This window comes from Pararge aegeria, chromosome 1 (assembly GCF_905163445.1).
Source record: "Pararge aegeria chromosome 1, ilParAegt1.1, whole genome shotgun sequence".
NCBI classification, from domain to species: Eukaryota; Metazoa; Arthropoda; class Insecta; order Lepidoptera; family Nymphalidae; genus Pararge; species Pararge aegeria.
The window spans coordinates 2404387-2424629 of record NC_053180.1 but is presented as its reverse complement, the minus strand read 5'-3'; the positions used below and the strand labels follow the sequence as shown (position 1 = coordinate 2424629).

The window sequence follows — 20243 nt, the reverse complement described above, 5'->3', positions numbered from 1 at the left end:
AAATGGTGTATCACTTGGTGGTGATACCATCTAACTGTACTCTTTTGTTTTTAATACCATATAATCATTTAATGTACGCCTGTGTACATTCGCTACAGATGAATTAGCTGGACAAAGAAATCCATCGTGCATTGAATCTTCATTTATTTGTTTTTTTCTGGTATTGCTTGCTTCTGCACTAAGTGTGTACCGTGTCTGATCCGCAAAATAGACCCAGCCCCTCTGATTAGCTCACTCAACCAATCAGAGAGCCTGTTTTATTTCTGATACAAATCAAAACACACTACCTATAAATCTTATTCACCTTAAATTTACTACTCGCATGATTTTATAATCTAAACGACATAAAGGCTTAGGCTAAGTAGAAAATATCTGTGCATTAAGTTAGTCCGCAATCTACGTTACAGTAACTGAGCAACATTCAAATATATGTAAAAAATATAAAGTGTAATAATATAAAATATTGGTATAAAATAAAACATTAATTTCTGTGTTTAAGAGTGTGGACGCAAATTGAATTGTTTGAATTGATACTAGCGCCGCTCCACTGCACCGTTGTCACTCGATATAAGATGTTTCTTCTGCATCAAACTATATTGATGCATCCTTTAATATTATTTCATAGTTCTGTTACACGTCGTATAATTACAATGATTGTAATTGTGTATATATTGCGAAGTAAAGCCACGTTGTCTTATTAGCAAGGCTGTCAGTGTGAACGCTGCTTAATTGCCCCACGCGTTCAAGTGGCGTGAGCGGGGGCTTTCAGCAAAAAGGTTGATGGTTGTGTGCAGTGTAATATTTACTCAGGCCTCGGGATTGTATTGAGCTGTATGGAAATGAAATGAAATAAAATATTATTTATTTGCACAAACACGGTGATGATTTTAAATATGTAGTTGAATTCAGATCCATTACATTCGTCCAAATGCATTTTTTTTAAATAAATTGATTGTATGTCCCTGGCGCAATGGTGAGCACTGTGAATTTAAGTAGGAGGTCCCGGGTTCGATTCCGGGGCAATATGGGAATTTATAATTTCTGAATTTTCTCTAGTCTGGAGTGGAGGCTTTGGCCGTGGCTAGTTACCACCCTACCGACAAAGACATGCCGCTAAGCGATTATACTCCCTAACAGGATAGGCCGCTACCATCTAAGAGTGCCTCGTTACCAGGTTTTTTTTTTTAATATACAATGACAATACACACATCGCTATCTAGCCCCAAAGTAAGCGTAGCTTGTGTTTTAAGATGAGTGATGAATATTTTTATGAATAATATACATAAATACTTAGAATATACATATAAACACCCAGACACTGGAAAACATTGATGCTCATCACACAAACGTTTTCCATTAGTGGGAATCGAACCCACAGCCTTGGATTCATAAACAAGGTCGCTGCATAATGCGCCAAACGGCCGTCTAGTCTATTAATGAGGTAGTACAGTTTTATTAAGGTTCGGAATAAGTGTGTTAATTTTAAGGCGTGAATATTAGGAAATTATAAATAAAAAAAATTGCCTTGTGTAACGATTGATCAGAATACAGTTGTTACCAACTCTCCTCTTCCAGCGGGGTCGTACGAGGCGACTAAGTGAATATAACGTAGAACAAGCAGCACCTTTCTCCGAATGCACTAGCTATTGCTATATAGTTGAGGAACTTCGTTTTAAATTTTAGAAATCCTATGGCCATCTCCAAAAAGCATGCAACACGTGTGATAAATTTCATCAAGATCGGTTCAAAGGTTCAGCCGTCATAGTAAACAAACATACACACTTAGCATTTATAATCTTAGTATTTTCCTTGAAAATGATGTCCTGAAATAATCATTAAAATAAAATATATATTAAAGGATTTTTTTCTTTGTTACAGATACTGAAGCTGAGAGAACTCACTGCCACAAATAAGTACAGTTAGTAATACTGACATTTTAACAAGGTTCTTAAAAATACAATTGTCAAAAGAAAGACTTATTACAACCAATTTTTAAGTACTACAATTATTTCACAAGTGTAAATAAACCCCATTTGAGTATGAGAGTAATGAACAAAATTCCGTCACTCAAATCCATGGCTTCCATTGAAATGAAATTGAAGTGAAACAAAAGTGAAAGTGAAGTGGAAGTGAAGTGAAAGTGTTAGCGTCAGCGGATGGTGGGATGTGGTATTAATGTGGTCACCATTGCGAATGCGGGCGGGAGGCCCCCCAGGCCGGCAGGTCAATGATATCGCCGGCGGTGCTTGTGCTGTGTTTGGCACTTGGTGAGTACCTTGGCTTACCCCCAATGTCAAAGTCAAAGTCAAAATATTCTCTAATCAATTAGAAATGTCATATGAGATATATTTTTTTTTGGGACAGAAAACAATTACATATTACAACAATAACTCTTGAATTTAACAAAAAGAAAAAATTGGGTTAATATGTAATCCACAACACTATCCAAATAATATTGTTAGCAGTAGGGCGATACGATGTAGATACAAGTAACACTTACTATAACAGATAAAATTAATTCTAGGTACCTAAAGTACCTAATCAAAATAAAAATTAGCTGCCATAGCTATTAGCATTAACTTAATGCAAAAAAAAAATCTCTAGTGCTACTAAAATAGATAAGATATATATAAGATAAAACAACAAAGGAATAGAAAAACTAATTGATTGGATTCATATAAAAGAAAGGAAAAAAAGAGAACACACATTTAACTTAGAAGACTAAATGACTAATCAGAGAAAATAAAATTAATAAATATTGATTAAGTTCTCGGAAATAATACGAATATTTCAATTAGCTTGAAGAGCTTTTTTTAATAGTTCTTTTGTAGCTACCTTCAGACAGAATGAAGATGTCAATGTTTTACAGCCGAGTGGCGCAGTGGGCAGTGACCCTGCTTTCCGCGTCCAAGGCCGTGGGTTCGATTCCCACAACTGGAAAAATGTTTGTGTGATGAACATGAATGTTTTTCAGTGTCTGGGTGTTTATATGTACCTACATTATAAGTATTCATGTGTATTATATTCATCAAAATATTCATCAGCAATCCTAGTACCCATAACACAAGCTACGCTTACTTTTTGGCTAGATGGCGATGTGATTCTTGTCGTAGTATATTTATTTATTTATTTGAGAAGAAGAGACACTTGTACTATTACCATGCTTATTTCTGCCGTTAAGCAGCATTGTTCCGGTCTGAAGGGTGTGGTTGCCGATGTAACTACAGGCGCATGAGGTTTAACACCTACGCCTCAAGTTGACGGAAATAGAGCGGGACGTTACAGGAGATGTTCCTTACCTGCCCTTTTTTTTGTTTGTCGTGGTGGAAAAGCTTTATGGCTACCTCTGTCCTTTTGGGCAGGACAGAGGTTATCTGGGACTCGTTTACCCGAACTAAAAACCACCACGGCATGTCCCTCTCGTTGGCTTTATTGGACGTCCGGGGAACCCGTTGTATACTTCCCAGACGTCTACCAACAACCCCAACTGATTGCCAGGGCTACTACGCTAAGGAGGAGGGGGCAGCTAAACCCCCCCTCAGACTTACTTACCATCAGACGAGCTATCTGCTTGGCTCGTCAATTATTAATTTAAAAAAAAACGTACCTTAGAGTTTGGTGTGGGATTCTCGTTAGACCAGGGCACGTTTGGTACCCTCGCAGCTTTAGTTTTACTTCTTTTTCTTCTTTAAGTTAATGGCTTTTTGTCATGCCTGCACGGCGCAGTTACTTCGCCAATGTCGGGTAGGACACACAAAGAAGGGATGGGTTTTTGTTGAGACTATTTTAGATCGCATAACAATAGCAAGGTTGCGTTTTAGTAACTATTATTATCAAACAAAACAATTCTTTTTCTTTTTTATTATAGACAAGAAATATATATGTTATTATGCATAAAATTATGTAAACTAGTGTATTTACATTTTAATATTGTTACGTTTAATGTGTCTGCATAAGAATTTAACATACGGACGACTAAGTTTATGCATATAGTTATCGCTATTATCTCACTATTATGAATAAAGAAATATTTGACTTTTACTTTGTAGATTTTTTTTTTGACGACTTGGTAACAAAAATGGGTTCTTGTTACTCATATTATCAATATGAAAGTTTGGATGTTTGTTACTGCTTCACGCCACCATTGAAAGAATCAATCAAACCGGTTCAATGTATGCGTGAACATCGACAAACCTAGTAGAATCTAACACCTCCTCCTTTTTTGAAAATTGTTTAAATATTTATTTTTACTTTTTTGTGTAGGTAGTTAAGATTTTAGTGTATTTATATCAACCAACTTACGTACTTTTAATATCTCCAAAACATATTGTTCAATTTGATATTCTTCACGTTTACCTATTATGACTTTTTCGCGGCTTTATCGCTACATAGGAAATAGCGAAAATTATTTAACAGAAAAGATTAAATCTCTTATAGAAATACCATGAAAGAAGAGTATACAAAAGCAACAAAATTTATTAAATTATAACCCTTCCGAGAGTATACATAAAGGTATACCTTTTATAAAGCATTTAGCAACAAAAATTTAATTTCGTAAGTACACCGCACTCCGAATTTAATGCTATTATGGGGCTTTTACTTTAAAGAGATTTTATCGGAAATACAGTTAAAATATATGAATCTTAAAATTTAATTCTTTCACTATATACGTATTATTGTCAATTCAGCGTTGTTTTATTTCATTCTATATTTTCAATAAATCGCTATTTTTATTATTGATATTATTAATGTAATATTGTGTCAGATCGTTTATTATGTGCTCGTTACCTATACCTATGCTACGCTAAATCACTTCACGTGTCTTAGCAACATTTTGTATTCTCTGGCTAACATTTTTTACCATGGCGTATTTGATGGATTTAAAAAAAAATGATGAACAAACACAAAAACAATTACGTAAGAGTTTCTTCGGGCTGTGGGAATATGGTAGAATGAAGGAAGCGTTTATAGCCCAGTGGGAGGCGCTTCCTCCCACTGGGCTATAAACGTTTTAAGCAATTAGAATATCACTAGCTTCAACGTTGAAAGAAAACATCTTGATGAAACCTGCTTGCCTCAGAGTTCTCCATAATGTTCTCAAAGGTGAGCGGAGTCCACCAATCCGCACTGGGACAGCGTGGTGGGAAACGGCCATAAACCCTTCTCATTGTGGGAGGAGAACCATGCCCAGTAGTGGGCCGGTAATGGGTTGATATGATGATGATGAATGCAGCAGCAAGGAATCCACCGGAACAAGTAATTTTTTAAGTGGTTTAAAACATAAATGTACATCTGGTTTTAGCCGTAGTAAGCCACGCTGGCCTAGTGCGATTAAAAATAAATAATAAAATAAATAAATATACTACGACAATACACACATCGCCATCTAGCCCTAAAGTAAGCGTAGCTTGTGTTATGGGAAATAGTATGACTGATGAATATTTTTATGAATAATATACAGAAATACTTATACAGATAAACACCCAGACACTGAAAAACATACATGTTCATCACACAAACATGTTCCAGATGTGGGAATCGAACCCACGGCCATGGACTCAGAAAGCATGGTCGCTGCCCACTGCGCCAGTCGCCGTCAAATTTAGTATAGTATTAATTTGTAGACTTCACACACACTTTGCTAACATTAAGGAGAACTCATCGGCATGCTGGTTTTCTCACGATTATTTTATTCAGCGTTAAAGCAGCAGTTACTTTAAAACGCACATAACTCCGAAAAGTTAGTCCCCAGATCGGGAATTGAAGTAGTAACCATTTATAGTTCAGAGGAATTCAGCATCAGTATCCTGATCATCATCATACCAACGCATTACCGGCCCCCTACTGGGCACGGATCTCCTCCCACAATGAGAAGGGTTTAGGCTGGGGTCCGCCACACTGGCCCAGTGCGGACGGGTGGACTTCACACGCCTTTGAGAACATTATGGAGAACACTCAGACATTCCGGTTTTCTCACGATGTTTCCATCACAGTTTAAGCAAGTGAAATTTTCACTATCGCTTTTATATTAAAAACAAAGATTTTTTAAAAACCCAAACAAACGCTAATGGAATACGACCGTGAAGTACGTAATAATATTAATATGTCAAATAAATACGTAGTATACTTTCACCAAATGCCTACACACAATATTTTGACTTGGATACACACTCAATATTTTCCATACACTTCGCATCTCATCAATCATCCACAGCCGCGGAAATATCCCGGGATTATTCCGAATTTGCTTTACAAGTCATTTATTTCCGAATTTTCCCCTCGCCGCCGGTATATTCGATGGAGGTATTTCGATTTCCGAGATAGATAATGAGGGGAAAATTTTTGGGGTCCCATTGCTTTTAAAAAAATATATTGATAAAGAAGCGAATTCGCTTCCTACACCTGTGTATTCAGCACCTCAACAAATAGACTTTCACTGTTTGATATAGGTATTATATAAGGGTTTGCACATTCATGTCTCCTGTCAACTTCGAGGTCTACCTCGAAGCGTTTACCAATTTGTAGTAGCAATGCCAGTATCCTAGGACCCCAGCGTCCATCGTACCGTCGCACATAACTCCGAAAAGTTATTGCTCCAGATCGAAGTATTAACCATTTATAGGTGGACTTCAGTATCAGCATCATCGTCATGTCAACCCTTCACTGGCCCACTACTGGGCAAAGGTCAGGGAAATAATGAAAGACTCTCCTAATAAAGAACTTAGCAATCTGTTGCCGGCGGAGCGTTCTGCTTCCAAGCAACCTTGTCGTTGTCTCCTCGATCTACCCATTATTACTGTATTTTTTAAACAGTTTACAGTAGTACACTTTACCATAGCAGTCCTTAATCCGTCAATTTAAACACAAAATTAACATCACTTCGAAGTGAAGTTGTCAAAATATGATTTTCGATTTGTGCCAGTTATTGACGGCACAGCGGATTTGCTGGTCGGCTGGTTAAACAGGCTAATCACGTCAAGCCCCAAAGCGGTTACGTGTCACTACACCGAAGCGTTAACTCACAGCGTGACAGCCGCAGGCGCGTCCGCAGGGCCACGGCTTCTGGCGACGCGACTTACAAATTTATGTAAACGGCTAAATTTGTTTTGGGCTATATTTGTTCATTTGTTTTCCATGTGAGATCACACATTTATATTTGTTATTTGACGAAACGTTTGAGCCGAACTTAGTTAAAAAAACGTGTGAGCCGTCACGGGACGCCTGGCAGATGTGAAACATCGAAATTGTTTTCTGTAAGTTATTGCAGATATTGCATAATGAAAAGATAGAGCATTACAAATTTGTTCCACAATAAAAAAAAAACAACAAAATGGATAACCACTCTTTATTGTAAGACAGTTAATATTGACTGTTTTATTACAAAATTAATATTCATTTTTATTGTTACATACGAAATACAAAAATTCAATTATATAGCGTGGCGATGCGTCGCCACGCCAAAGAACAGGTTTGCCCTCCGCCTATAGATGTTTCACATCAAAACCCAACAAACAGACAAACTTCCGGATTGTTTTATTTTATACTAGCTGTTGCCCGCGACTTCGTCTGCGTTTGATTTTGTTTTTAAAGTATTCAGTATCGCTGAGTATTAAATGAGGGGTTTGCTGCTGTCCGCTCATGAGTTCTGTCCTCTATCTCCAACCACATTCATCAGATCTACACAAAGTTTGGGCAAAATTAAACACATGTTATAACCTCTATAGTACAAAAATAATTATTTAAATCGGTTACAATTTGTCGGAGTTACGGTGTAAAATCTTCAAACACTTTCATCCCCTCTCCCAAAAGAACCGAGCTTAATGTCGGGTTAAAAAAGTATACTACATTAATTCTAACACTTCCAAAGTTTCAAGAGGATCGGTTAAGTAGTTTTTGCTTGAAAGCGTAACAAACAAACTTACATTGGCATTTATAATTATAATATTAGTAGGGATAGGGATAGGGCTAGGGATAAAGATAGAGGCACACTTCGCAGGACATGCAACGTGTACGCATTGCAATAAGCCGCCATGTGGAGGCGTTGGTGCTAAGAATCGTGTGCACGCTCTTCAGGAAAACAGCAGTTCCGCACAGAATACATGAAAGTATTAATAATGAAAAATTTAATAATGTAGAATTAGGTATTAGAGTGCACTTTCATCTAGACATTCCAAATGCCAACCTTACCAACTCGTGGTACCACTTGCTTATTGACGAACGAGGCTCTGACGATCGACTAATTGCGGGATAATTATTAAACTAAACTAACTGGACTTGAAAGAATAACATTTGCCGATGTCGGGCAATAGCGAAATCCCGCCTGCCCAGCGTGGTGATTAGGGCATTATGCGTATGACAGTGGCTTGCATAGAGGGTATGCACAGGGTATGAGTTATATTAATGCAGTAAGAGATATATTAATGCAGTAAGAGTTTTAAGAACTTAGGGGTAGCCTTTTTATATCTCTTACAATGATTATCCTTAAGTTTTATATAAGTCGTACTAGTGATTTTTATCATTTTATTTAATCTGCATACCCTAAACTGCATACATATGCACGCCACTGCCGTGTGAGTAGCACAGCAACAAATAGGCCCCTAGTTCCCGGCGGCCCCACTTCTTCCGACTCTGTTAGCGGTCTAGGGAATGGTGGGGCAGGGGGTGTTTAGAACCTCCAGGTAGAAAAGCAGGAAATAGGAAACGTTGGCCTATGTCCAGCAGTGGAAGCACAATGGCTGATGATATTGAATGGAATATTTTGTACAATGACATTAAAATTGAATTAATTATATAATTATTACTAGCTGACCCGTGCAACTTCGTCTGCACCAAATCGGTTATTACCGGAAAACACGAATAAAATGACATTTTCTAAAAATGAATCCTAGCTAGATCGATTTATCGCCCGCGAAACCCCCTGTATACTAAATTTCATGAAAATCGTTGGAGCCGATTCCGAGATTCCAGTTATATACAAGAATTGCTCGTTTGAAGATATAAGATGTATATTCCTAGACTATAACAAGAAAATAGTAAAGTAAGTAGTAAAAAATAAATTGGACAAAAAAATCTTGTTTATTGTGGAAAAAATCACGTAAACCATTGCATGCCATTGTGTGACTGATTGTAAATTGACTATACAACACAATGTATTCTTACAATCTGGTAATAAAGATATATTATTATAGAAATTGGGGCCATCCTAGGAAGTTGCTATAATTAATTCTAGCACTTGTGGCACATTGAAATATATCCTAATGTGTAATTTAAAGTTATAAAGGTTTACCAAAGATAATTACAATGTAAGTCTACTTGCGGTGTGTTTGGGTATGTGAGTTTGTGTAAGGATACACCCACAGGTGTATGAGTGTATTTTCAAGCAAACAGTGCTTCTTAGGTATATGTTACCTAAGAATACATATACCTAGGACACACGATCCAGTTAGGTAAGTCCAATTTCGAGAAAGAGGTAAACCGCCGAATCCAACTCGGGTGGGCAGCGTTCGGGAAACTGGGCCTCATAAGAAGGCTCAGAGTCTCTCAGCGGGCGATGGAGAGAGCTATGTTAGGAGTATCTCTACGTGATCAAATCAGAAATGAGGAGATCCGTAGAAGAACTAGAGTTACCAACATAGCTCAGCGAGTCGCGAAGCTGAAGTGGCAATCGGCGGGGCACATAGCTCGAAGAACCGATGGACGTTGGGGTCTTAAGGTGGTGGAATGGCGACCCCGCACCGGTAAACGCAGCGTAGGTCGGCCCCAAACGAGGTGGAGAGATGTCGAGTAGCTGGGAGCTGCTGGAGGCAAGCGGCCCAGGACCGTGCATTGTGGAACTCCCTACAAAAGACCTATGTCCAGCAGTGGACGTCAATTGGTTGAGATGATGATGATGATGAGTGGTTCTTAGCGGCAGAAATAAACATGGTGTTCGTACTTCCCCGGACGAGCACTGACACAAAAAGCTCTGCTGCTAATAAAAATATTAATATGAATTGGTTACATAATTCTCGTTTGAGTTTCTATTGTATTTTATATGCTTTGGTTCGGTTCTTCAAATTATAATACAAAAATAATTGAAAAGCAATATCGAACCTTTTGTTCAATTCCTATCGAAATGAGAACATGAACAGGCATTCCCCGCGGTGACTGACGCTCAGCGGGATGGGACGGGGCGGGGGGCTCTTCGCAATTAATCGGGTATAATTGACTGTTCAATTCATTGCGTACTAATTGTACTGTGTACTCTGAGTGCATTCAACCGAATACGAAACGGAGTTGGTTATACATACTTTTATTTAATAATAATCATTCTTTCATGTTTAGCTATTATGGCTTCAGGCCAATTCCCTCAAAGCGGGAAGCGTTTTATAATTACACCTCCTTTTTGAGGGAGACCCACCATAATCTGCAGTAGGTGATGATACGTGATGACTGTTTAATTTATGGCGTACTAATTTTATTGTGTACTCTGGGTGCATTCGCGGATTTGGTTATAAATACTTTTTTTTATATAGTAATCATTCATTTGACGGCCGTTTGGCGCAGTGGGCAGCGACCCTGCTTTCTGAGTCCAAGGTCGTGGGTTCGATTCCCACAACTGGAAAATGTTTGTGTGATGAACATGAATGTTCTTCAGTGTCTTGGTGTTTATCTGTATATAATAAGTATTTATATATATTATTCATAAAAATATTCAACAGTCGTCTTAGTACCCATAACACAAGCTACGCTTGATGATCGCATCGCCATCGGACTAGATGGCGATGTGTGCATTGTCGTGGTATATTTATTTATGTATTCATGTTTAGCTATTAAAGTTACCTTCAGGCTTTATTGTGGAACTCCTTTGGAAGAGACCTATCACACCGCTGTTATACGTAATGACGGACGTAGAGAAGGCACTATTCTTAGAAATTAACATTTAGTTTGTGATAATTACTACCGAGGCTGATGTCTTGTTGTACTCTACGAAAATCGGCAGAAAAGTAAAATCCTATCAGGCCAGCAAAATCTTAAACGAACTCACTATAATCTCGATAATAATAGGGCAACCTACCCCGCCTATATGGAGTTATCATTATTTTTATAAGTTTCTATATTTTCTCATTTACATGACTGAAATTGAACATAGCTATAGCTTTGGTTCCCTATTATTTAAAAAAAACATGCCAAATTAAAAAGCAAAGTAATTTCGACTTTTGTTCCAATTTATGCAAAAGCCGAATATGAAACGGGTATTTACGGTGATTGACGCCATGGATGCCGATGGAAGCTTATCGAAATCAATCGGGTATAATTGACTGCTCAATTTATTGCGTACTAATTGAACAGTGTACTTGCTAGTAGTTTTAAACCGAATTCGAAAGGTTGGTTTCAATACTCCATTTCTCCGTCACATCCTATGGTAAGACGATTACATAAGTGTTACTTGTTTTATTTAGAAAAACTATAAAAAATATATTATACTGGGCGTCAAAATTTACGACTAAGTACAAATCGTGCCAGTTAGGTACAGTAAGAGTCTAATGTTTGGTCATACTAAGACGCAAATTAGAACGCCATAGTGGACGCGTTTTGACGTGTTGGTTTGGCTTTGCCCGTATTTGCAAACTAAGTCTTTTGTACATTTTAAAAATAGCGCATAAGGTTCCTTATTCGAATAATTTTGTATATCGAGATGACGCTGAGAAGTTCTTATCGACTTAGAAAAAAATGACAAATTTGTCTGTTTTTAGTGGTGGCCTTTAAATATATGATTACTAGCCGTTTCCAGCCCGCTTCGCTGGGCGAATTGAAAAAGGAAATAAATTACATTGTATGTTTCATTTTTATTTATTTTTTTCATATTTTTATTATTCTCCTTTTTTTTTATTTTTGTATGAACATAAATAGGCCCCGCGGATAGAACTGTAAGCATCGATATTGTTTAGACTTACTCAAATTCCAAATTCCATCGATTTAGCCTGTATCTTTCATCCAGGTGATTTTTCTCACTAATATTCATTGTAACTTTCAATGTGCAATCATTTCCGTGCCTTTCTTCCAAAAATTAATAATAATTGACATGAAGAAAAAATTTTGAAATGAGCATTGAAAGTTTAAGTTAAAGTCATTGCAAGTCTCATATGTGAAGTTGAAATCTGTCTAGGTTCAAGTGCGACGAATTTTCTGTTAACTAAAATTTTCTCCGTGACATCAATTTTTTATAGAAAATTAATTGTGCATGTTTTTTATGAATTCTATTGGAATAAGTAACTAAATTTCTTTTCCACATCTCATGTGCTTGGAAAATGCATTCATTTTAATCTATTACATTTCCGCGATCCCGCAATAAAAGAATTCGTCGGTTATGTAGTCTGCAAAAGTAAAATGAATGTAAAATTCTTAGTCCGTTGATTGGATAGCTACATGTAAAGTTAAGTTTTTGAAACCTCTCAATGACTTTTTCTCCGCTGCCAAAAAGACGATTGTTGTAAGGAAATACACGAATATCCCTACATACACGAAGATCCCCACCAAATTTGGAGTCTGTAGAAGTTACAGGTTAGAAATAAAAATTTTAGATTTTAACACCCACCCCCGCAATTCCTGTCGGAAGTAGACTTTATTGAAATCCATTTTGAGATGTTCTTTATGTGAATAATAAAAGATTCCTACCATATTTAGAATTTTTAGAAGCTATATTTCGAAATTGAAATTTTGTATTGTTAACACCCACCCCCGCGATCCTTATTGGAGGTGATTCATTGTAAAATCCGCTCGAAGATCATTTTTATATTACATATAGAACACTCTCACTAAATTTGGAGTCTATAGGAGCTATCGCTTGGAAATTGAAAATTTTCATTGTTAACGCCCCCGCAATCTTCTTTGGGGTGGGATATCGTAAAATTTGTTCATAAATCATTTTTACATCACTTATAGAAAATTCCTACAAAATTTGGAGCTTGTAGCTGGAAAATTAAAAATATTAATTGTTAATACCCACCCCCGCAACCCCCTGTGGGGTGAGCTATCGTAAAATTCGTTCATAGCCTATTTCTGCACCTCTTACAGAAGATTCCTACCAAATTTGAAGTCTATAGGAGCTATAGTTTAAAAACGGGAATAGTTCATTGTTAACGCCCTCGCAATCCCCTTTGGGGAATGAATTTCTTAAAATCTATTCATAGCTGACCTCTACATAGCAAAAGTAATATTCCTACCAAGTTTCACGTTTCTAAGTCTTATGGTTCCCGAGATTTCGTGGTGAGTGACTATATAGATGGGAATTCTTCGATTATCATCGAAATTTTTAACTTTTTATCGGGCTTTTTTAAAATTTTCTTACATACAAAACTTTCTCCTGACAATTCTGAAGATAAAAAAAAGCCCAATTGGTCCAGCCGTTCTCCACTACCGTGAGTAGATTCTTAGCTGAATGTAAAAAACCATAATCCGTTTAATACACTCTGTTGAAATCCATGAAAACAAAAGAATCAAGAGAAAATGCTTATCTTTTGTTTTTATTAGCGGGATAAATGTTCATAAAAGTAAAACAGCAATAAAAAAATGAAGGAATGTTGGAATTCAAAAAATAGATAGCCATAAACCATCTAGGAAAAATTTCGCATCGAATGGTGGAAGTTTCATGTCGATACGATCAGTGGTTTAGGCGTGATTGAGCCTCAAACGAAGACCATTTTCATTATATATATATAGATTCCTGGATTTTAAATTTATCATAAAGTTTAGTAATCAGTAGAATAAATAAATAAATTTAAAATCCAATATTAATAAATTAATTAATAAATTAATTAATAATCCAATAAATCAAGTCAAGCCCTTTAATTTGACACCCATATTGAGGGAGTTCTGAAAAAATATGTACCGCACACACAGACACACCCACACAGGACTTCGACTTCACTTTGGGGGGGGGCCGAGTTCGAATCCCAGCACGCCTCTAACTTTTCTAAGTTATGTGCGTTTTACGCAATTTTAATATTACTAGCTTCAACGGTAAAGGAAAGCATCGTGAAGAAAGCCGCATGCCTGAGGGCTCTACATAATGTTCTCAAAAGGTGTGTGTCCAGCAATCTGAACTGGGCCAGAGTGGTGGGATACAGCCTTAACCCCTTCTCATTGTGGGAGGAGACCCGTGCTCTGTAGTGGGCCGGTAATGGGTTGATATGATGAAGGCTTAACGCCTCAGGTTGATGGACACAGGGCAACCCTTTGCAGGATGTCTTCCTTGCTGTTTATGGGGGATGATTTTCCATTTACCATCAGGTGGGCTATCTCGGAACCTCAGTTAATAGTTATAAAAAGAATGATTGTATGGGTTTATGAAACCACGGTAAAATTGTTTTTTTTTTACACTATAGATATTTAGCAAAAAATATTTGGAATAATATTCCATTAACGGAAATAAAAATCGCTTCTACAATCTTAATTTTATACTTGGAAAATGTGAAGAATAACTAATATTCTTATTGATCTCCGCGTTCTAGAGTACGACATACATAATAATTAACAATTATTTAAATGATATACAAAAATTAAAAGACTGAAAGCAATATTTTATAATCGTTAAGTCACTTTGATCCGTTTTAATTATTTCCAATCATTCTATTATTTCCAATCATTCTATTATCAATTCCATCTTCATCATGAGTTTCGCAGTTTATAAATGTTACCAATATTTCATGGAGCACTGGCACAAATGTGTGATAGTCTATACACAGTCAGCTGATGCGAACTATAGGCGCCGCCATAGTGGCCTTGGCAGCTTTGACGAGCGCCTGTCACTTCATACCTACTCCGCGGCCGACCGTCACGCGACATGCAACACACAGTCGAAAAAGTCTGAGACGATGTGATAAAAGTTTCACTTAATAAAAAAAGTTAAACATGGAACTACTAGAAAGCCTGGAGTTGAAGTTAGACCAACGAGCAGTCAAAATAAAATTATACCGTAGCTATTAATTTCAATATCATTCAGGGATCTGCTTGATGTGGTTACACATAATTGTGCTGTGAATTACCGCAACTCTCGCAATTAGCTGCACAGGGGATTATTGGCCTTCATTTAAAATCACCCTTGGATGCGAGCGTGAAAATAATATGCAAATTTTCAGTGCTATTAAAATAACAACTATTTGTTCAAGGACATTACCAATAATCGTATTCAATGAATACCACATAAGCAAAATAACAACTATGAAAATTAAGCTTAATTTGCTGTACTCCGCGAAAAGCAGGAGAATCTGTATAGTGTAATTTATCATTCCTTCAATCTTTGTACTCCACACCTGATATTCGGCAATGTTATTAATTTACGAACGTTTCGCTCCGAAACCGGAGCATCCTCAGAAGATGTTTACTTTACAATGAATAATTTTTAAGGACTTAACACACACAGATTCTTCTGCTTTTCACGGAGTATAGCAAATTAAGCTTAATTTTCATAATATATCATGAAATTCGGCAAGTAACAGCATCGTTGCTCAGCTGCACGTAACAACGATTGGGTACTTTTCCGGAACCATTGGCGTAAATTTTTCAGCCAAGACACCCTATTTCGGCCTGAACGATGAGCTGAAGGAGGTCATTCATAATACGACCAAAATACTCCTAATTTTACTCCTAATACCTCAGACTCCTAATTTTTTGTTAAGTATTCCTAGATCTTTTTATTTAATTTAACGGCCGACTGGCGCAGTGGGAAGCGACCCTGCTTTCTGAGTCCAAGGCTGTGGGTCCGATTCCCACAACTGAAAAATGTTTGTGTGTACATAAGTGTTTTTCAGTGTCTGGGTGTTTATCTGTATATTATAAGTATTTATGTATATTATTCATAAAAATATTCATCAGTCATCTTAGTACCCATAACACAAGCTACGCTTAATCTGGGGCTAGACGGCGATGTGTGTATTGGCCGTAGTATGTTTATTTATTTATTTACTTTGGTGTTCCCCATGCGCAAAATATTCTAATTTCCAATTTCAAATAGCCTTGGCAACGATTTTCACCTAAGCCTCTTTTTGAAAACCGAATGACTGTAGACTACAGAAGAAACAGTAAATACAGATAGAGTCGTATAGAATAAATACATAATTTTTTACAATACACTTTATTTTTACACCACAAAAAGAAAAAAAAACAACGCATGCATAAAGATACTATAATAATCCGCAGATTAAATTCATAATTATCAACCCATAACTGACCGACCACACGGGACAAAGGTCTTCAAACAGAATTAGACGAGTTTAGGCCGTAATCCAACGTTCTGGCCAAGTGCGAATTGGAAGACTTCACAAGTCTCAGATAACGTAATGGAGGACCAGTGGTAGAGTCACTACAAACAGACTGACTTGACGTTTCAAAAGTGCTTATAAATTAGGCCTACTTGAAATAAATGAATTTTTAATTTGGAATTTTTACTCTCAAGTATTTATTTATTTTTACATTTTATTCGTACACCACAATAAGAATAAAAAAATTACACAACAAGAGGAAACTTAAAAAGTAGGATACCGAATTATTGCTTAGTAGCGATCTCTTCCAGGCAACCTTAGGATTGGAAAACCAGGAGAAACCGATTGGTGGGGTGTATTATTATAACATTAACACTTACAAATAATTACACAATAATAGTTATCCAGATTACACATGTAAAATAATAATAATAATAAATATAAAAAATAATTAACTATTATATACTATAACATACGATACATACTTAAATATGTCAGTAAGAATATATCAACGATCTTTGTCTAGCCTCTGTAATACTTTTGTATTCCTTACATGTATTACTGATGAAATTCTCAGCATTCAAAGCTTCTATCTTCTAACATTCTTCCAGGCTTCACAGGCTTCCATTAGCGTTTAGGTTCCTACCCCATGTAGAAGAACGGAGAAGATGTAGCAGCGAAGGAATCCTATGCGCCGAGAGGTACTGATATTGCAGTCGCAAGGTTTCATACCCCCAGCGCCATCTGTCGGGCTAATTTGTGAATCTAAACCATCCAGGTGCCACCCAAACGTATACCAAAAAATTCATTCAAATCGGTCAAGCCGTCTAGGAGGAGTTCAGTGACATACACACGCACACAATATATATTTAGAGTATATTTCCATTTTTCGGAAGGCTGCTTTGGCTTGGTCAATTCTGCATTCGATTTCAATTATGTGATCCAATTCACACACAATCTATATAGTGGGTTAACCTGTTTGAGGTATGGCAGTTATATTTAACCTATACCTGTATCTGTGTCTACGCAGTATCGTGCCGGAACGCTTAGTCGCTTGGCTTGAAACATCTCTACACGGTGGAAACTAGCCACGGCAATTCTACACTATTTATATTCCGTTCATATATTTTATTTATTAAAATGCGATACGTCTATTTGAATTCAAATAAAAATATTTGATTTCGATTATGATATTTAAAATAAACATTATATTTTCCAGCTATAAGTAAAATAAAACAGTTTAAAAGCATTTTATTTAAAAACGAGCTATAGTTACGCATCGTCTACGTGAACTCGATGTCACTGACGCGTATGTAAATAGTGATGTAAATTCACCAGCCTACCGTGAAATCGCGTTAAAATATTATTGTTAGCTGACAACAGAGCGTTGGCGAAAAGGCTAATCATAATAAAATAAAAGCATTTTAGCGTTACGATATTATGCGACTTAGAAAACGCTTTTTCCGTACTGATAAATGCTATTCATAACATTGAAATCTTAATAACAACACAACGAGAAATGCCCTTTAACACTTTAAGTATAGAAAACAATTGTCGCCGATAGATGGCTCCCAGCGGCCACACACACGCTTTCAGGCACGTTTTTCATAACGGCGTGCACTAGTTATTTAAAAGCATAAGAGTTAATGTAGTTTAAAAATTACTGAAAGATAAAGATAAAGTAATAGAAAGTGTGTGGGTATGTTCCGTATAGGTTCCGAAACGGCTGGACCGATTTCAATGAAACTTTCAGGGAATCTCCGGATTGACCTGGCAAGTAATCCTGTAAAGTTTGGTGACGATCGGAGCACTCCTATTTTTGAACTGTCAAACTGTCAAATACAGCTTTTATTTACTATGATGATATTCTATTTTTGGGTGTACATGGGTGTAGATAATGATCTTCACCCGCTCGAGAAGAGAATAGAAGAGAATGAATACGGAGATAAATAAATTATTTAATATATTATGAGACTAAAATTAAAAATTTAATGATGTAAGTTTATTGTTTAAATAAAATAAAGCAAAATCTAGCCCGGCGAAGCGGGCTGGGTACGCTAGTTATTCATAAAAATATTAATCAGTCATCTTAGTACCCATAACACAAGCTACGCTTACTTTGGGGCTTTATTTTTATTATTTATTAATTTAACCTGAGGCGTAGATGTTAAGACTCGTTTGTCATTAATTAGGTACACCGGCAACGGCGCCTTTTAGCCTGGAGCACAGTAATTCCGCTTGGTGGCAAAAATTGCCTAGCGGTAGTACTTCTCCAGACGAGCTCTGTCACAAGAAAGTCTACTACTACTTTAGTTACAACATTAAATAAAAATACATAAAACCTTTATTTATATATATTTTTTTATAATTTTTATTAATGTTTTTACCACTTGGAGGAATTATTAATTTTATAAATTTAAAATGCATTTAGAAATTTTGGGAACCGACAGGATTTAAACCTGCGAGTCTGGCAATTGTGGCCTGAGCGCCTCATCTAATTAAGCTAAGACTCTCCTACCGTTGATGCTGAAATTAGTATATGCCTTTCACATCAGTCTTATAGCGACTTTTGCGCATAGTGGCGTAAAAGCAGTGGATTTGCGCATTGCTCTGCAATATCGTGGCAGCCCCATCAGCACCCTGCACTCATTGCTTGCAGGGTGTACGATTTTTGAGAATTTTTGTATAATTTTTGTATGAGCGTTGTATGATTTTTGAGAATTTTTGGCCCACAGTCTTGCCGGCCAGGCCCTGAACAACTTTATTTTCCCGTTGCTTGAACAAGGCGAACCTGCGAACCTCCAAAACTTAGAGAAAACTATGGTACGTCTGTACTCGAGTTGACGGGGGAACTACCGCAGCCCGTGGTACTTTGAATATAAAACTACGAATTCATCAAATAACAAAATGCACCGTCTCGTATTTTTTCGTATTTCCAGAGTAAGCAGACCCAAAAGGTCTGTTGACAAACAAGTCCTAACCCGCGTTTGTTATTCGTATTTTTATTATAACATTAACCGCGCCAGCTGCTTCCCCGCTCCCTGGCGAGCGTCCAAGAGGGATTTTATTGAAATAAGCTTAGAATATATAATTAATGGCGGGCAGAGACGCATTATTTATTCTATACGACTCTATCTGTATTCGTTTCTTCTGTAGTCTACAGTCATTCGGTTTTCAAAAAGAGGCTTAGGTGGAAATCGTTGCCAAGGCTATTTGAAATTTGAAATTGGAATATTTTGCGCATGGGGAACACCAAAGTAAATAAATAAATAAACATACTACGGCCAATACACACAGCGCCATCTAGCCCCAATGTAAGCGTAGCTTGTGTGATCGGTACTAAGATAGCTGATGATGAATGCAGGCAGACAGACTACTACAGTTTGCACGTTCTCTATTTGGGGTGTACAATAAATGTACATACGCGCTAGATCATTCATTCATCCAGATATTCATTCATTCGACAAGGCGTTTATTTATTAAATTATAAGTCACAATATTTAAACTCTTGATTCGCAGTAAAACATGACCAAAAGACCAACGAGGCAAAATTGTCTACCTAAAAAATATTATTATTTATTCAGAAGCATACAGATAAGCGAAAATATTTAGTATCAAAGTAATTTTTATGATAGCTTTTACTTATTTCCTCGGAATTCGCATAACGAGCTCGCTCTATCGTCATACGAGCGAGAACAAACACAAAAGACATTAAATAAAAGGAAACAGCGCAAACGAAATACATTGTGATTTTTGTATAAAAATATTTTAATTTTCTCTACTACATTCATATGGGTGACACTTTTTTCATCCTGATAAAATTAAAGGAAAGAACTTATAATCGCAGATATGATTATAAATCTTAGCTTGTAATAAAAAAAACACTTGTGTGTACTTATGTACACGCATTAGAAGTTATACTTCGTTGGCGTAACAAGATTAAAATCTTTTCTTATGTCTTTTGGAGATGTCTCTTAAAAAGTTCAAAGTTAGTATTAAACG

The 20243-nt window shown here is 36.6% G+C and overlaps 1 protein-coding gene across 1 annotated transcript in view; it reads left to right on the top strand.

Moving 5' to 3' along the window:
- Positions 1-1969: 1969 nt before the first annotated feature.
- Positions 1970-20243, top strand: part of LOC120624408 — a 57460-nt gene continuing 39186 nt past the window's right edge. Inside the window, exon 1 of the mRNA XM_039890939.1 lies at positions 1970-2267. Coding sequence (XP_039746873.1) covers positions 2228-2267 — 40 coding nt within the window. The 5' untranslated portion in view covers positions 1970-2227. The remainder of the gene's footprint in view (positions 2268-20243) is intronic.